The sequence below is a fragment of the Thamnophis sirtalis genome, unplaced genomic scaffold (genome assembly GCF_051295495.1).
Source record: "Thamnophis sirtalis isolate CommonGarterSnake01/CBP01778 unplaced genomic scaffold, rThaSir2_p1.2 scaffold_2, whole genome shotgun sequence".
Classification (NCBI taxonomy): Eukaryota; Metazoa; Chordata; class Lepidosauria; order Squamata; family Natricidae; genus Thamnophis; species Thamnophis sirtalis.
In genome coordinates, this window is record NW_028261382.1 from 136,988,664 (window position 1) to 137,004,238 (window position 15,575).

The window sequence follows — 15,575 nt, forward strand, 5'->3', positions numbered from 1 at the left end:
AGGTTCTGCTGCCTCCAACTTTTGTCCATTTATATGTGTTGGGTTCCAATATTTTATATTTCCTTGTTTGGGCCTTGTGGGAGTCAGCATCCAACATATCTGGTGTGCAGTCTTACTTAAATAATAATTGTAAGGATTTATCTTCTTTATTGATAGCATATCTCTACCTGACTTTCAGGGGAAAACAGAAGAAGCTTTAAGGGCATTTGAAGCTTTGGTAAGCAAGTATCCCCAAAGTCCTCGAGCAAGATATGGAAAAGCCCAGGTAAAAATTAATAAAGCAAAAAGTTGTGCGTGGAAAATCAAACTATGGTATATCTCATTATATATCCAAGTTTTTTACTGATTGCAAATAAAGTAAAGCAAATGAAGTAAAGTATTGATATTAGGAAATAAAGAATTGCATTAGGAAACAGCTTCAGATTTCATAATCTATCACTTATTGTATTCTTTAAAATGCAGTGATATCTTGGTACTCATCATTAATTGGTTCCAGGATGTGTGATGAGTACCAAAAATGATGAGCACCAAACAATTTTTCCCCATAAGGAATAATATAGTGTGTCACAAGGCAGCTGACACTGACAAATTCTAGCTTATGCATTGAATACCAAACAAATAATGAGTACCAGGACAACCTTTTCATATCAAAATGCACTGGGTACAAAATTCAATGAGTTTCAAAGCAATTGCATACCAAGCTACCACTGTATATAGGGAGAAAATGCAATATTATCTCATAGGTTAATTTGATAGATTATGGGTACATTATTTTGTTGTAACTAAATTAATTGGACTTTGACAAATTCCTCTTAACTGAGAGTATCTTCCTTTATTTCTCTCTTTTAATAAGTAATCAGGAAATTATATGTATCAGAATTGGCAAAAAAACAAGTACAGAGCATAGTGAATTGTTGTGGCCCGGCAGGAGCCGTTGGAGCTGCCGCCAGACTCCGACAGCGAGGGGTCTTATGAGTCGGCCTTGGAAGAGGTGGAGGACCCTGGACAGGGTGTCGACTCCGAGCAGGGCGAGGAGAGACTGGTTGGCCACCAGGTGGCGGCAAAGCAGTGGACCAAAGGGAATGTTCAGGAAAGCATTTGGGAGTTGTATCAAGATGCATGCAGGCGCAGGGCTACTGGGTGTAAAGAACAACTGAGTACTTACAGGAGATGATTACGAGCAGCTGTTGCTCGTTAAGGTCTCCTCCTGCTGATAAAAGAGACTGCTGGTGCCATGCCCTGGTTGCAGAAGTCAACGTTCTCGTTCGCGTTCATAAATCGAGAGAAGCCAACTTGGATAAGTGGCTTGAGATAGAGAAGCCTGGTTGCAGTGTTGTGTGAGTTAAAGGACTTTTGCCTGAGCAATTATCTTTGTTTCTTTTGGGCTCGCAGGCAGGAAGAGCCGGGACTGATTAAAACATTCTTTCATACGTCTGTTTGGCTTTCGTTCCTGAACGGAAAAGGGGGGGGGGGTCAGAACAGTGAATTATGGAATTTAAGGGCCAAATTGTAGCATGGCATGAAAAGGATTCTGGTGGGAATGATCACCTTTTCTGAGGCCAAAATCTGACTTTGAAAGAAAGCATTAATAAAATTGGGATTGGGAGGGAGAAACTTAATAAAGAGTGAATGATTTTTTTCAATGTTATTTGTTTGTCCTACGGGATTGGGCGACATATAAATTTATTAAAAGTTAAAGTTAAAGTTTTTCATTTTGTCATATTGAAAATTCCAATTTGCTACTAGCGTTTGTATGGATTTGGAAGCAAGCTCACATTTTCCAGATTGGTGGGCACAGGTAGCTCTCTGATTCTGCATGTTACAAACCTCTGGATTTCTAAGGGAGTTCCCTTGCAAAATCTTTATTGCCTAGAATTGCCATTTCATTATTTTGTGAATGAGATTAGCAATAGCAATAAGACTTCTATACTGCTTCACAGTGCTTTTACAGCCACCTCTAAGCGGTTTACAGAGTCAGCATATCGCCTCCAACAATCTGGGTTCTCAGTTTATCAACCTTGGAAGGATGGAAGGCTGAGTCAACCTGAGTTGGTGAGAATCAAACTGCTGGCAATGGACAGAATTAGCCTGCAAAACTGCATTCTAACCACCAAACAGAAGAAGCTTTAAAGACATTTGAAGCTGAATAGTTCTGTTTATGTGTGAGGGAATATTTGATAGTTAGCCATATCCAACAAAGTTGTAGTCAGGGATAAGTAATGAAAAAAATAGATTTTTGGATCTAAATAATTGAAATTAATATGTTTCTTTCATGGTATTAGAATGATCATTAAAATTTATCCTAATAATATTGGCTAAACACAGACAAGGTACTAATTTGGATCCAGTATTATACCTTTCATCTTCTTGTATTGCACTGAGTGAATGGAACTAAGTCCCAAATACCCATTTAAGTCAGCTCCAAAGATCGGAGAAAGAGAGATATAGTTGGATGGTTCAGATAACTTAAGTGGCAAGGAGTTGAGTAGAAATTGCAAATATTAAGGGCTAAAGTTATATAGGTGATGGGGGGGGGGAGAATTCCTTACATAACCCTACACAGGGCTACAGTTTCCCCTTGTCCTGTAAAAATTGAATGGTTAACTGCTTAATTATTAAAAGCAACACCACTTTGCTCCTACTTCATCAGCTTTCACGTTTTCCCTGAAAGAAGGGAACAGGTGATATAATGTAACACTTCCTTACATCATGAGTAGAAGAAGCTAGCTAGCTCATGCCTTTCCTCTTCTGAATGCCTTTGAGCTTCTCACATTACAAGGGATTAAGACATGGTATTTACCCTCCTACCCTTCTCAGGTGATGTAATCCTAAAATGAGAGTGTGTTCCCTAACCCTGCAGTCTGAAATTATCTGGTGAAAATGTACAGACAGTCCTCAATTTATGACCATTTGTTTAATGACTGTTCAAAATTATGAAGGCACTGAAAAAAGTGCCTTACAATCAGTCTTCACACCTACAACTTTTGCAGTATTCCTGCAGTCACATAATTGTGATTTGGGTATTTAGCAACTGGCATATATTTATAATGGTTGTAGCGTCCCGGAGTCACATGATCACTATTTGTGACCTTCCTAGGGGGGTTCTGACAAGCAAACTCAATGGGAGAAGCTGGATTTGCTTAATGACTATGTAATTTGCATAACGACTCCAACAAAAATGGTCATAAAATCAATTGTATCTCATCTAACACGCGCTTCGCCTAACAACAGAGGTTCCGATTCCAACTGTGGTCGTAAGTTGAAAATACCTGTGCTGTGTAACTTCTTTAAGGACATCAGTCTAAAAACCCACAAAAGAATATATTTAAATCCTTAAAACCTAGTAGCACTCTAGAGTCATTCCTGACTCTAGGGGGTGGTGCTCATCTCCGTTTCAAAGCCAAAGAGCCAGCGCTGCCCAAAGATGTCTCCGTGGTCATGTGGCCATGACTAAACCTAAGGTTCCCGGAACACTGTTACCTTCACCAAAGTGGTCCTTATTTTTCTATTTGCATTTTTACATGCTTTCGAACTGCTGGGTTGACAGAAGTTGGGATGAGTAACGGGAGCTCACTCCGTTATCTGGTAGTAGGGATTCGAACCGCCAAGTTGCTGACATTTCTGAGTGACAAGCTCAGCATCTTAGCCACTGAGCCACCACGTTCCTCTAAAATGCAGACATGATACTATTCAAACTTACAGAATTTATTATGAAATTACCTACTATTAAAACACAATAGTCATTTTAGATGCATTTAGAATACAGAAGCAGATATTTTAGGTTTTTTTTCAGCCTTCTGTCCCTTTCGCTGCAAGGATCATCTTAAGTTCAAAGTCATTTTACAGACATCTCAGAAAAAAACAACAAAAGAAAGGAATGCATTGAAAATGTATTGATTGTTTTGAAGCAACAGTGATATCTGGATATAGACATGGCTTTCAAAGTCTCAAAATAAGTTCTTAGTTTTTGATGATTTAACAGTGTCAGAGAGTTGAAGTCTCATTCTTCCTTTTGTATTCAAGAATTAGGTATCAGTTTTTACACATCAAAACTTTAGAACTCACATAATGGTGATTTTGAAATAAATGTTATAATCTAACAGCCATTGATTAATTTAACTTGTGCTTTAAATTTGATAGAAATTTCAGTACTAATTAATGCTTTATTATCACATACAGAGTGAGGATGACTTTGCTGAGAAGATGAGAAGCAATGAAATACTACAGCGATCTATCACCACCTATGGTGAAGTGGCCAATCTGCCAAATGTCCCTGATGTTCTAGTAAAGATGACACTGAAACGGCGGGCAGACAGGCAGCAGTTTCTTGGTAAGTTTCTGAAACTATACTTACCAGTGGCCCAAATGTTGAAAAATGTTCCATGTTTTCATATCCAGAAATTTGATATTCTTGTGCAGTTTCCAAGCTCCGAAGCTTATGAGCATCAGGCAGGATGGAAATTTATTAAATTAATTTGAATACCTCAAAATACCTCTCAGTCTCTTAAATGTTTATTGTAAACCATCTAGAGTCATTTAAAGTAGGTAGGATGGGTGGTGTATGAAAGAAAGAAAGAAAGAAAGAAAGAAAGAAAGAAAGAAAGAAAGAAAGAAAGAAAGAAAGAAAGAAAGAAAGAATAGATGATGGATGGATGGATGGATGGATGGATGGATGGATGGATGGATGGATGGATGGATGGATGGATGGATGGATAATCCTGCAACAAATTTCTATTGAATCTGAAAGTGGCATTTGAAGAAAATTGCATTGGACAAATTATCACTTAAGTAGCAATTGTTAACTGACTGGTATTTCAGAAATTCCTAAATTCAGCAATTCCTACAAGCCAGTTTGGTCTAGTAGTTAAGGTACAGGCTAGAAACTAGGAGACAGTTCTAGTTCCCACTTAGGTATGAAAGCCAACTGGGTGACTTTGAGCTAGTCATTCTCTCTCAGCCCAACTCACCTCATAGAGTTTTTGTTGTGTAGAAAATAGGAGAAGGAAGGCATAATCAGGTGGAAGGAGTATTAGATATGTTTGCCATCTTGAGGTAATTATAAAAATAAATGAAATAATAAATAAACAAAATAAATCAGATAAAAAAATGAAATAATTCAATGAAATCTAATGTTATGAACTAGTAATTAAAATTAACGGCTTTTGTGAGGAGTCAGGGTGTATCCAGCCTCACTTCTTTTCACTGCACAAATGCACAATGTTACCCTCTTTCTGCCTGAGATTAGAAACAAATCACATTAGTTCCTGAGAAGTATTTGTCCTCATGAATTTCTGCCTACGTCTCGTCTTTTTCAAGTTATACCTAAGAATGTCCCAGAGAGTAACTGAAGAAACAGGTTAAGCCTATTCAAATCAGATAGTCCAATGACGGCAGGATCTTTCCAAGTTGCAGACTTTTGGTAACTGTTATCACTTTCCCCTCTGAGAACTCATGTTGGGGAAACGATAGGTGGAGAGAAATGTTTTTCTGTATTTGTGGGTCAAAAGTGCTGCAGCTGCACTCTTGCCAGCTTTGCCAAATGCTGTGGAAATTTGAAGGTGTGCTGAAGCTGCCCGACTAGAGAATTCTTGACTCATGCTGAAAATCTTCTTATGCTTTTGGGAAGGCTATGAGTAATCCTCACAGCATGTGCTGAAGCTGTCCAGAACATAAGTGGCCAATGCATATAGAGAATGCTAAGATGAGCCTTCTCCTGCAGCTTAAAGCAATTGGAGGTAATATAAACTGTTTTGTCAAAGTGATTCATGTTACCGCTCACATCTACAAAGAGAATCTGGTCACCTGCTTGCACAAATCTCTTTGTTAAAGTGAATCAAATACAAGGCTAATGCAAATACACCTGTCTGTTTCCAGTGGCTAAAATTGCAGTGTACAGGCTTAAAAACTGAAGTTTTATTGTGCAAAAATAAATAATTTTCACAAAATGCATTTCAACTAATCATTCCCAGGAGCATTATATTACATATATAATTTACATTTGAATCATTAAAGGTAGTAATTTTCCTAGTTTTATTCTGACGTAGCCTATGTAGTTTCAAAGATATACAAGCAGCAAGCCTTTCATTAAATAGTGTGATAATTGTGAATACTGTGATTAAAGTCAGTTTATTTATATCTATAATGGATGCAGTTGAGAAAAAAGGCCAACAATTTGGAACAGGTATTATTGTCCAAAAAGAGAATGGTGAAAATGCTTTGATTGTGCACTAGAGGTCTCCAAAACACTAAGCAATGCAAGCATAGTTTTCTAAGGCCTTAGAAGTGTAAGTTTTACACATGTTCTAATGTTTAATAGCACATAGTCTGTTTTATTATTAAACAATCTTAATTTATTTTGCTAGCAAAGTTCCTGTATTCCAAGTTGCTTCTTCATGTATGTAGCCAAGTTGCTTTTTTATTGTTTCCCCATCAAATTAGGTCGCATGAGAGGTTCGTTAGTTACACTACAGAAACTGGTTGACCTGTTTCCTAATGATACTTCATTCAAGAACAACCTTGGAGTGGGTTATCTTTTAATTGGAGACAACAACAATGCCAAGAAGATTTACCAGGAGGTGAGCTTCTATTAAGTACAGATAAATGATTCCAAAAATAATATATATGTGATTATGCAAGTCTTTATATATAAGAACCATGCATTAAAATAACCTAGGTAGTGGATAAAAACACTAGCTATAAGTAATTAATTAATTGTATTGCCTATTTATTTTCACAAATCTAGAAACATCATTTGGATATTCTCTAAGGCATTAATGGGCAATGCCTATAAGCCTTAAAAGTAGTTTTTGCTATTTATATGCTTTTTTCAAATTTTAGATCCTTAATTTTTATATTTTTTACTCTTTTTTTCTTCCATTTAGATAAGGATGACATATTCAGGGCAACACCATAGCTTTCTTTAGTCAATCAAACCCAGCTATGTGACAGTACAGCTACAAATAAATTAAGCAAGTTGAGAATGAGGATAGTGCTTCTGAAATAATCATGTCTCAATAAAAGAGAATATTTGTAGCTCATGAGGTTGAAATGAGGGGTCCTTGATGTTCAGTGAACTTGGTTATGTTTTTTCAGATGTTTCATTACTTAAACGAGGTAACATAGGGGTGTCAAACTGGTGATCCACGCGCCAGATACATCACGCGTAGGCCATGCCCACCCTAGCTCCATGAAGGGGAAAACCATGATATGTCATGTGACAGCAACATGACACTGCAAGTTGGACACCCGTGAGGTAACATCATCAAAACACTGATGATGTTACCTAATATGGGTAATGAAAAATCTGCAAGGAATAACCAATAATAAGTTCAGAGAGCACCAAGGACCCCTCATAGTCATCTCTCTCTGTTGGTCTGTCAATCTGTGTCTCTATCTATCTGAGAAAAGCAATCTTGCATGGTTTTCATGAGATTTTATGAAATTTTATTATTTATTATAATAGCAGCGCTGGCACCATGGCATCTCTGAGTGCCATAATGTTTCACCATAATATACTCCTTCACATACATGAATTGGAATAAGAAGTTGTAGGTGAGCTGCAAACTGACAGAAATCTTTTCTGTCGTCTTAAAATGCTTTTAACTACTGTTCTCAATAGCTTTAACTAGCAAGATCAATGGTAAAGTCATGTAATCTGTCAGATGTTAAAGAGCCAGATGTTAACAGCTTGACTTCAGTGTTATTCAACCCTTCAATTATTCAGACCTGTTTTTTTTAAAAGAATCTCACTCCTTCAGTGAAGAGGCTAAGTAGTAAAAATTAAATCAAAGAATTATATGTCTTTAACTGGAAATCAATCTGATGGGAAATGTGCCCTATTTCTGGGAAATGTTTTATGAGACCATCCATTGTATCACAGCTTGGAGGCAATGTTAAAAAAGGGGTAGCATTTCACTTTTTCCCCCCATTATATATTTTTCTTTTTACTGTCATAGTCTGGAACTGAACACGATACATTAAAGATACTCTTTGTAAGAAATCAAAGCTGCTTTTGTTTTCAAACAGCAATTGATCTTGTTTTTACTTTTTTCAAGGGCTTCCTCTGTTGTACAAGAAATCTGAAGACATGTTTTCGCTTATTCAGGTTATGCTAGTGCTCCGAACCGTGCATGTAATGGCTAATGGAGTCACTTGACTATTACAAAGAAAATTCTCCTATCAAACAGACATGTGGTGTTCTCTGTACTGTTTGACACCCCATCCTCCATTAAATCCATTGTACAGATATCAAATCCAACATTCAGAATTCTTAAAATGCATCTGAATAAAATTCATTTCTATGAGAAATTTCATTTCTACTGTATTCCATCTGAGAGGCAAAAAGAAAATGGTACCGAAACCACTGTCTTCCATTGATATTGAGTTTTTTTCTTCTTTCTTGTAACATTTCACATCTGCTGCCAAGTTTGAATTTCTCTGTTTCTACTGGAGAAGAAAGTGACATATAGCAGGGACTTGAACATCATGACAACATCACTTTCTGCTTTTTAAAAATTTGTTTATTAGATTTATAGTCTGGTGCTTTTTGTGTGTGTAGGAACTCAAGGTAGCAAACATTGTGGTCTTCCTTCCTATTTTTCTTCTGTAAGAGCCCTTTGCAGTTCATTGGACTGAGAAAGAGTGACAGGCCCAAGGGTCACCCAGTGAACATCTATGAGTAGGGTAAACTACAGCCTAGGCCTCCCTACTCATAGTCCAGAACCTTAACCAGTACACTCATGGTCTGAAATAGCGCACCTGAACCAAAGTTCCCCAGGGGCTGAGTAGGGACTAGAATCTGAGTCTGTCAGCTGCTAGTCCCATTCGAGAGTTCATAATGCTATGAGATAAAGAAAAGAGAAGGACTGATAGAAAAAAGTGCATCTTTAGGTTTTCTAAAAGGCTATAAATCGATGTTTTAGAAAGCTACAGAAGTGAAGCCGTAATTATTATTTGTTTTGTTCTCCCTTAGGTTCTAAGCCTGGCTCCTAATGATGGGTTTGCGAAAGTTCATTATGGATTCATTCTGAAGTCAGAGAACAAGATTGAAGAAAGCATTCCTTATTTGAAAGTAAAATTTACATTACGACTTTTATCTTTTTCTATTTCAGAAAACAAAAGATGTTGCCCAAAGAAGGGCAATTGGGATGTCATGTATTGTATAGGATCCGATGTGAAATACTTAATAGTAGAGATGTCTTAAAGGCCATTGGTGTGTGCTATGTATCTCCAGATTTGGGACTTCTAGTAATCATATAATGTTTTTTCCAGTTTTCTAGCCACCCTGTTCAAAAGCTAATTCATATTTCCCTTTTTGTGACGGTTTTTCTGAAGTAATCCTCTTTATGGTAAAATAGTACATTAACACATGTTGAGTTATAGGCAACAATGTTTTTCACCTATGAACACTTGGGAAAGAAGTATCTTGTGTTGCAGGGAATAGTTGGCTTGGAGATCTCAATACACTGATAATGTTAGGAATGATTTTAAAATGACTTATCAGGTAATTGATGGGGTTTCTTTTTTTTTCTAGGAAGGTCTAGAATCAGGCGATCCTGGCACTGATGATGGCCGCTTTTATTTTCATTTGGGTGATGCCATGCAACGAGTTGGAAACAAGGAGGTAGGAAGACTACTGACTTCATTTGAAAAAGCAAACTAGACCACAGCCATAGAGGGGAGGGGTAACTTAGTCCTAAAGACAAGGAACCTGACAAGAGAAGACGAACATCCCTATCTTGCTGTACAGGAAGTACTTTGCTGCCTCTTCAATTGTATGTTTTGATCAACACTCAGAACTTAACTAGAGGCAATGCTATTAATATCTTTAACATTGGAGTGGCTGTTCTGTGCCTATAAAAAGTTTAACAAATGAATAAATAGCTGGCATGGAGGCTTTGGCTAAACCTCTGACTAATATTTATTCCTTATACTATAATTTCTTTCCAGTTATTAAAAGTTGCAGCTGAACAGAAAAGTGGCATTCCCTTCCTTCCCTTCCTTTTAAGTTATCCCCTCCCTATTAAGTTTAGCCCAAGTTTTGGCTAAAAGCCATGATTTTGGTACTAATCATGCAAATCTATGGAGGAATCATGCAAATGCTATTTCAGAGATGGCTTATTGCACATAGAATCCAATTGACAACCAGTACAAATCACAAAGCATAGACATTATAAATATAATATGGCCTGCACATTACTGTTTAAGCCACTGGATTTTGGACTGTCTGTATCTTCCAAATGGTTTTCAGGGAAAGCCCTATGTAGATTACAGTCCAACCACAAGGTGATTAAGGCATGAATGATTATTAGAATGGCCTTTTAATCTAGGTTAGGGCACCCTTGATGTGCAAGAGAATCTATGGAAAGGCCCTCCTCCTGGCCACCTTCTGCAACCTGCTGTTCAAAAGAACTGTGAGTTCAGAAGGACCTGCAGATTGCATGCTAGACTCAACCCAGATTCTGCACTCCCATTAAAAGCTGAAGAAGAAAAATCTCTCATAGCTGGGCCCAAACATACACAGTTACTCAGTCTGATTACGTTTAAGGTCCAGCTTGTTCCTCTTCATCGAAATCTTCAGTGCCATCAAGCACTGGGATATGACTTCAACAGCATCATTTAGCCAGCCCACAATTGAGATATACTGTTGTGTATCGTTGATATACTGAGAATATCTGGGCCCAAACTGATGGATGACCAGACTCAACAGCCTTATGTTGATGTTAAATGGTGGGAGAAGAGTATTTAGTCCTGAGGTTTCCCATAGATCAGCTCAAATTATCTTTTTCCTGTTACGAACATGACAAATCAGGCAATCAAGCTGTGTTTATTTGGTATATTCATTAGTTTCAGTGTGATTTATATTGTATATGTTATTCAATGGATAATCTAGTTTGGAACAAAATTAGTGTTCATGAAAAAAGATCTCCTTTGGTCAAAACATGCCACTGAATTTATCACTATGAGTCAGTTCTGAATGAACACAAAGAAATCCTGACGATGTTCAAATTCAAGATTTCATCAAAGAAAGCAATCAGTACATAAACATTTGTAATCTCCATTACTAAAAATATATGTTCATTATCTAAGGTTGCAGTCAGGACTAAAAATTAAGCTACTGATGTTTTGAAAGATTAATTAAAAATCAGTACTTTTACATAACTGGCTAAAGATTTTTTTAGTTAAACTGCTCTTAGCTATATAATGCCAAAAATGGATACAAGCATTCTTAACTGCAGTTGTAGGAAATATATCCTTCTGGTCTGACTCTCTACTCCAGGGGTATCAAACTCAATCCGCCCCCGCCCCCCAAACCCGGCCAGCCCACAGAGAAGTACAGTGCTGATCCAGCCATCAAAGAAATCCAGTTTGACACCCTGCTGTAGTCCAATCTTACCATTTGAATAAGAAGGTGTGAAAAATAGTTTTAAATGCTTTTGATATACTAGCAATGCCTTATACAATATAGGACCCTATAACATAAGAGTTCTGAATTCTGTGCTTTAAAAAATACAATGTAACTCACCTTCAAATTGCCCTGGTAAATCCAAGGAGATCAGAGGTCTTGAAAAGTTGAAGTGAAGCACATATCTTTTCTCATCTCCATAATTATAGTTATAAAGGGGTTTTAATGCAATAAAAATTGGCATAGGAAATAAGCTCCTGCTTATTCACTAGGTGGTGGAAGATGAGGCTTTTCAGAGCCCTTTGCACTATCCCAAATAGAGAAGCCAAGTTTTGACTTTCATGCTTGACATTTCAGTTAAATGCACACGAAGGAGTTCTTATACTTGATGCCACTCCAGATAACTGCTATTCATTCTTTTGGTTCTGACAACATTATTCATAACAAAGTAATGCTTGTCTTTGTTTTGCCAGAAGAGAAGGCATAAAAGATATAGAGAGCCCTCAGAAACATTATGAGGCGTAAGAGGTATGCATTGTTGCAAATAGAGAACATTGCAGAGATGTGGGTAAAGACGTATTGAACAGGAGAATGAGGAAATCATCTCACTTTTCATTATTCTTTATTCCAAATAGAATTAGAGGCCTCTTTCTCTTTCCTCTTTTATTTCATCCTGGTTACAGATCATCAGTGACAGACATTGGATTTTTTGAGTCCTGATTCCTTTGTTTCCAATGTATTTCTGCTGCTTCATGGGTAACAATAGCTTCTATATATGATCGTGGTTTTATTACATCAATGCCTCAAAAGAAAAAGTTCACTCATTCGTAGTTGACTTATACAGTTATATTAATACTCGTTAAATATAATGCCAGTTAAAGTGATATTATAAAATTTTGGAAATATGAACTACAGTAATAATTTGGAACTAATTTTGTAAAAAAATAACTTTTCTCCAGGCCAGATTAACATTGCTTTCTTATAAATCACAGTAATTTCAAAAATGGGTTTCAAATTATGTATTATGTGGACAAACAATAGAGTGAAGCAAATGTTCTTCTGCTCTAATGCTCAACATGATCATTTCAATTTTAATAACTATTGATATTTTATTGTGAAAAATAAGTATCATTAGAAAGCTGGAAATAATGACTAAATTATTATATTTCTTATTAACTTGCTTTTTCTGTTGAAATGCAGCAACTGAAAAATATGCTGTCAAATTTCAATCTTCTAGGCATACAAGTGGTATGAACTTGGGTACCAACGAGGTCACTTTGCATCTGTCTGGCAGCGTTCTCTGTATAATGTCAAAGGCTTAAAAGCTCAGCCATGGTGGACAGCAAAGGAAACTGGTTATACAGAACTGATCAAGGTGTGCAATGTTGTTCTTCCTTTCTCTATAGAAACATTAGACTAAGTTGATTTTAAAATTGCTGCTTTGTATATTTTAGAATAAGCCCAATGAACATAACGGAACGTACTTCTAAACAGAAGTGAATGACTGTCAGTTCTGGTTTCTATCCTAGCCTCAATTTTTTTATTTCTATTTTTGTTTTGCCTAATTTAATTTCTGCTTAAACTGTGATTTTAAAAAACTTGGAAAATGTGTATATTTTGCATGCATATTTCTCCTTGGATGAATCTCCTTTCCCTCTGCCTCCTGCATACACAGCCTAAGCCAGGAGGCCCTCTAAGAAATGTAACTTTGGATGTAACTCTTTATCAATCCAAACAGAAAAGTAGTTTTTTAGGGAAAAAATATTAATAAAATGTGTTCTGTTTGTTACTTTTCCTAATGAACATGGTCAATTAGCCTGCTTTTTTTAGTCTATTTTTGGCTCCTACCATCTGGACTAGTCCTTACAGTTGTTTTTTTTTGGGGGGGGGGGTAAAGATTTTTGGAAGTGGTTTGCCATTGCTTCCTTCTTAGAGCTAAGAGAGTATGATGACCTGGAGCTGAGCATGAAAACAACACAGCCAGAACAAAGGCTTAACTCCCTTTTATTGTTCCAACTTTAGCCCAAAAGTTCCACCATTCACTACAAGTCCAGGAGCCAACCCCTAAACACGCACCTCCAATAGGTCCTGGCTGCTATTAGTCCAGAGGAGCAGCGCAGTACTGAGAGCAGCTACAGTTCAAGGAATTTGGTTTCAAAGAGAGTTCCTTGTCCCAGGAAGAGTTCCCTGGGACTGCAGCACCACCTAGAGTATAACTGTATCACTGTGACCTCACACTTAGCCAGGCCAGGCAAGCAAGGCCAGGACGCCATACAAGGCAAGCAAGACAAAGTGTCCAGACGTCAGTAACAGCACCTGAGAAAGGAAAAAAGCAATGCTTGTTCCCGACAAATGCCCCTCCCAATGGCGTCTCCCTAAATCTCATTCCCCAGGTAAGGCCTGTGAAGAGCAGGACGCCCTTCTCCTGAGATCCCACTTCCTCTCCATTCTCCAAATTCGGGGATCAGAGGGAGGAGGTAATTGCTTCATGGTAGAGCTCCATCGCTTCTCTGTTCTGCTGCCTGCCCTTTCCTCCCCAATCACTGGCGACCCTTCCCAGGACCGAAGGACCTGGAATGCCTTGTCCTGCTCCTTTGATCGTTCTTCTGTTGGCCCTAGCTTTGTCTCGTCCTCCTCCTTGGACTCAGGCTCCAACAAGGCCATGACAGAGAGAATAAATAGTCCAAGATCACCCAGCTGACTTTGTGCCTAAGGCAGAAGTAGAACTCACAGTTTCTCAGTTTCTAGTGTGATCTCTTAACCATTGCACCAAACGTATGCTACACTGCCAAAGATATAAATAGAAAAGATAATTACACTTTGATTTAGCATCTAGTTACATAGGTTTGCACTAAAATGAGAACAAATTAATTTCTCACTACTGTATTTCTATTCCTGAATAATCCTTCAAAATATAAGACTGCCCCAGGCAAGACGTACTTATAACTGATAAGATTTATTTTCTTTCTTCACTGGAAGTTAAATTATTTCATCCTAGTTGAAATTGCTTTACAACAATGTATTGGAAGAATTAGATTGCATAAGTATGTTAAGTAGCAAACACAATGAATTGCATTGTTGGCCCATGAGTTGGATACATAAAGATAGCTTCAGTAACTCAATAATTCACACTAATTACTAGGAGGCAAGCCTTTAATTGCTGAGTGTTGTAATTAGTGGATAACAGGCCAATCTATGTTTCCTTATGCTCTCATAACTCTTAGAGGTTTCAGTGGGACATTTAATTGCATATGGTAGAGGATATTGGACCAGCTGGATAAATGGAGAAATCAGGCTAGATTGAAAGAACTGAGAAATATTTGTACTCCTTGGCAATAGATGAAAAAAGTATTTATGATTACTACACTACTGTTCCTTAACTACAATTTATTTGCTCTAGTATTAATCTTACATTTAGAATATCATTTGCTGGAAGTTTTATTTTTGATATACATCTAAGACAGGCTTACCTGGAACTGGTTCTCCAACTGTATATCTCCAACTATAGTCACATTATTTGGGGGAAGAATACTACATTTATGGTCTTGCAATGCCTGAAATACTTTTTTTAAAATCACGTTCAAAAATGCACTGTCCTAAATAGGAAATTTTTAATTTGTAATCCCAAATCACTTATGAGAACACAGAATTAGGAAAGATGATCCACGTCAAATTATAGGAGGGACATTACAAGTTTTGTAATTTTGAGCTATTCAAAATTTTAAAAGACGATGCAGTAAAAGTGCTGCACCCAATTTGCCAGCAAATTTTGAAAACTCAATGGTGGCCACAGTATTGGAAAAGGTCAGTTTACATTCCAATTCCAAAGAAAGGCAATGCCAAAGAATGTTCAAACTATCACACCATTGTACTCATTTCACATGCTAGTAAAATTATGCTCAAAATCCTATAAGCTAGGCTCCAGCAATATGTGGACCGAGAACTACTGCAAGTACAGGCAGGATTTCGAAGAGGCAGAGGAGCTAAAGATCAAATTGCCAACATACGCTTGATCATGGAGAAAGCTAGGGAGTTCCAGTACTTCTGCTTCATTGACTATGCTAAAGCCTTTGATTGTGTGCATCACAACAAATTGTGGCAAGCTCTTAAACAGAATCACAAACTGGAATTAAGATTACCGGAAGAAATATCAACAACAAAGATATGCAGA

At 37.3% G+C, this 15,575-nt stretch overlaps 1 protein-coding gene across 1 annotated transcript in view; it reads left to right on the top strand.

The window, feature by feature from the left end:
* ASPH (aspartate beta-hydroxylase) overlaps nucleotides 1-15,575 on the top strand; it is a 113,800-nt gene that overhangs the window by 72,209 nt on the left and 26,016 nt on the right. The window contains exons 17-22 of the mRNA XM_087707017.1: nucleotides 179-265; nucleotides 4,180-4,330; nucleotides 6,439-6,575; nucleotides 8,972-9,070; nucleotides 9,533-9,622; nucleotides 12,642-12,779. Coding sequence (XP_087563143.1) covers nucleotides 179-265; nucleotides 4,180-4,330; nucleotides 6,439-6,575; nucleotides 8,972-9,070; nucleotides 9,533-9,622; nucleotides 12,642-12,779 — 702 coding nt within the window. The remainder of the gene's footprint in view (nucleotides 1-178; nucleotides 266-4,179; nucleotides 4,331-6,438; nucleotides 6,576-8,971; nucleotides 9,071-9,532; nucleotides 9,623-12,641; nucleotides 12,780-15,575) is intronic.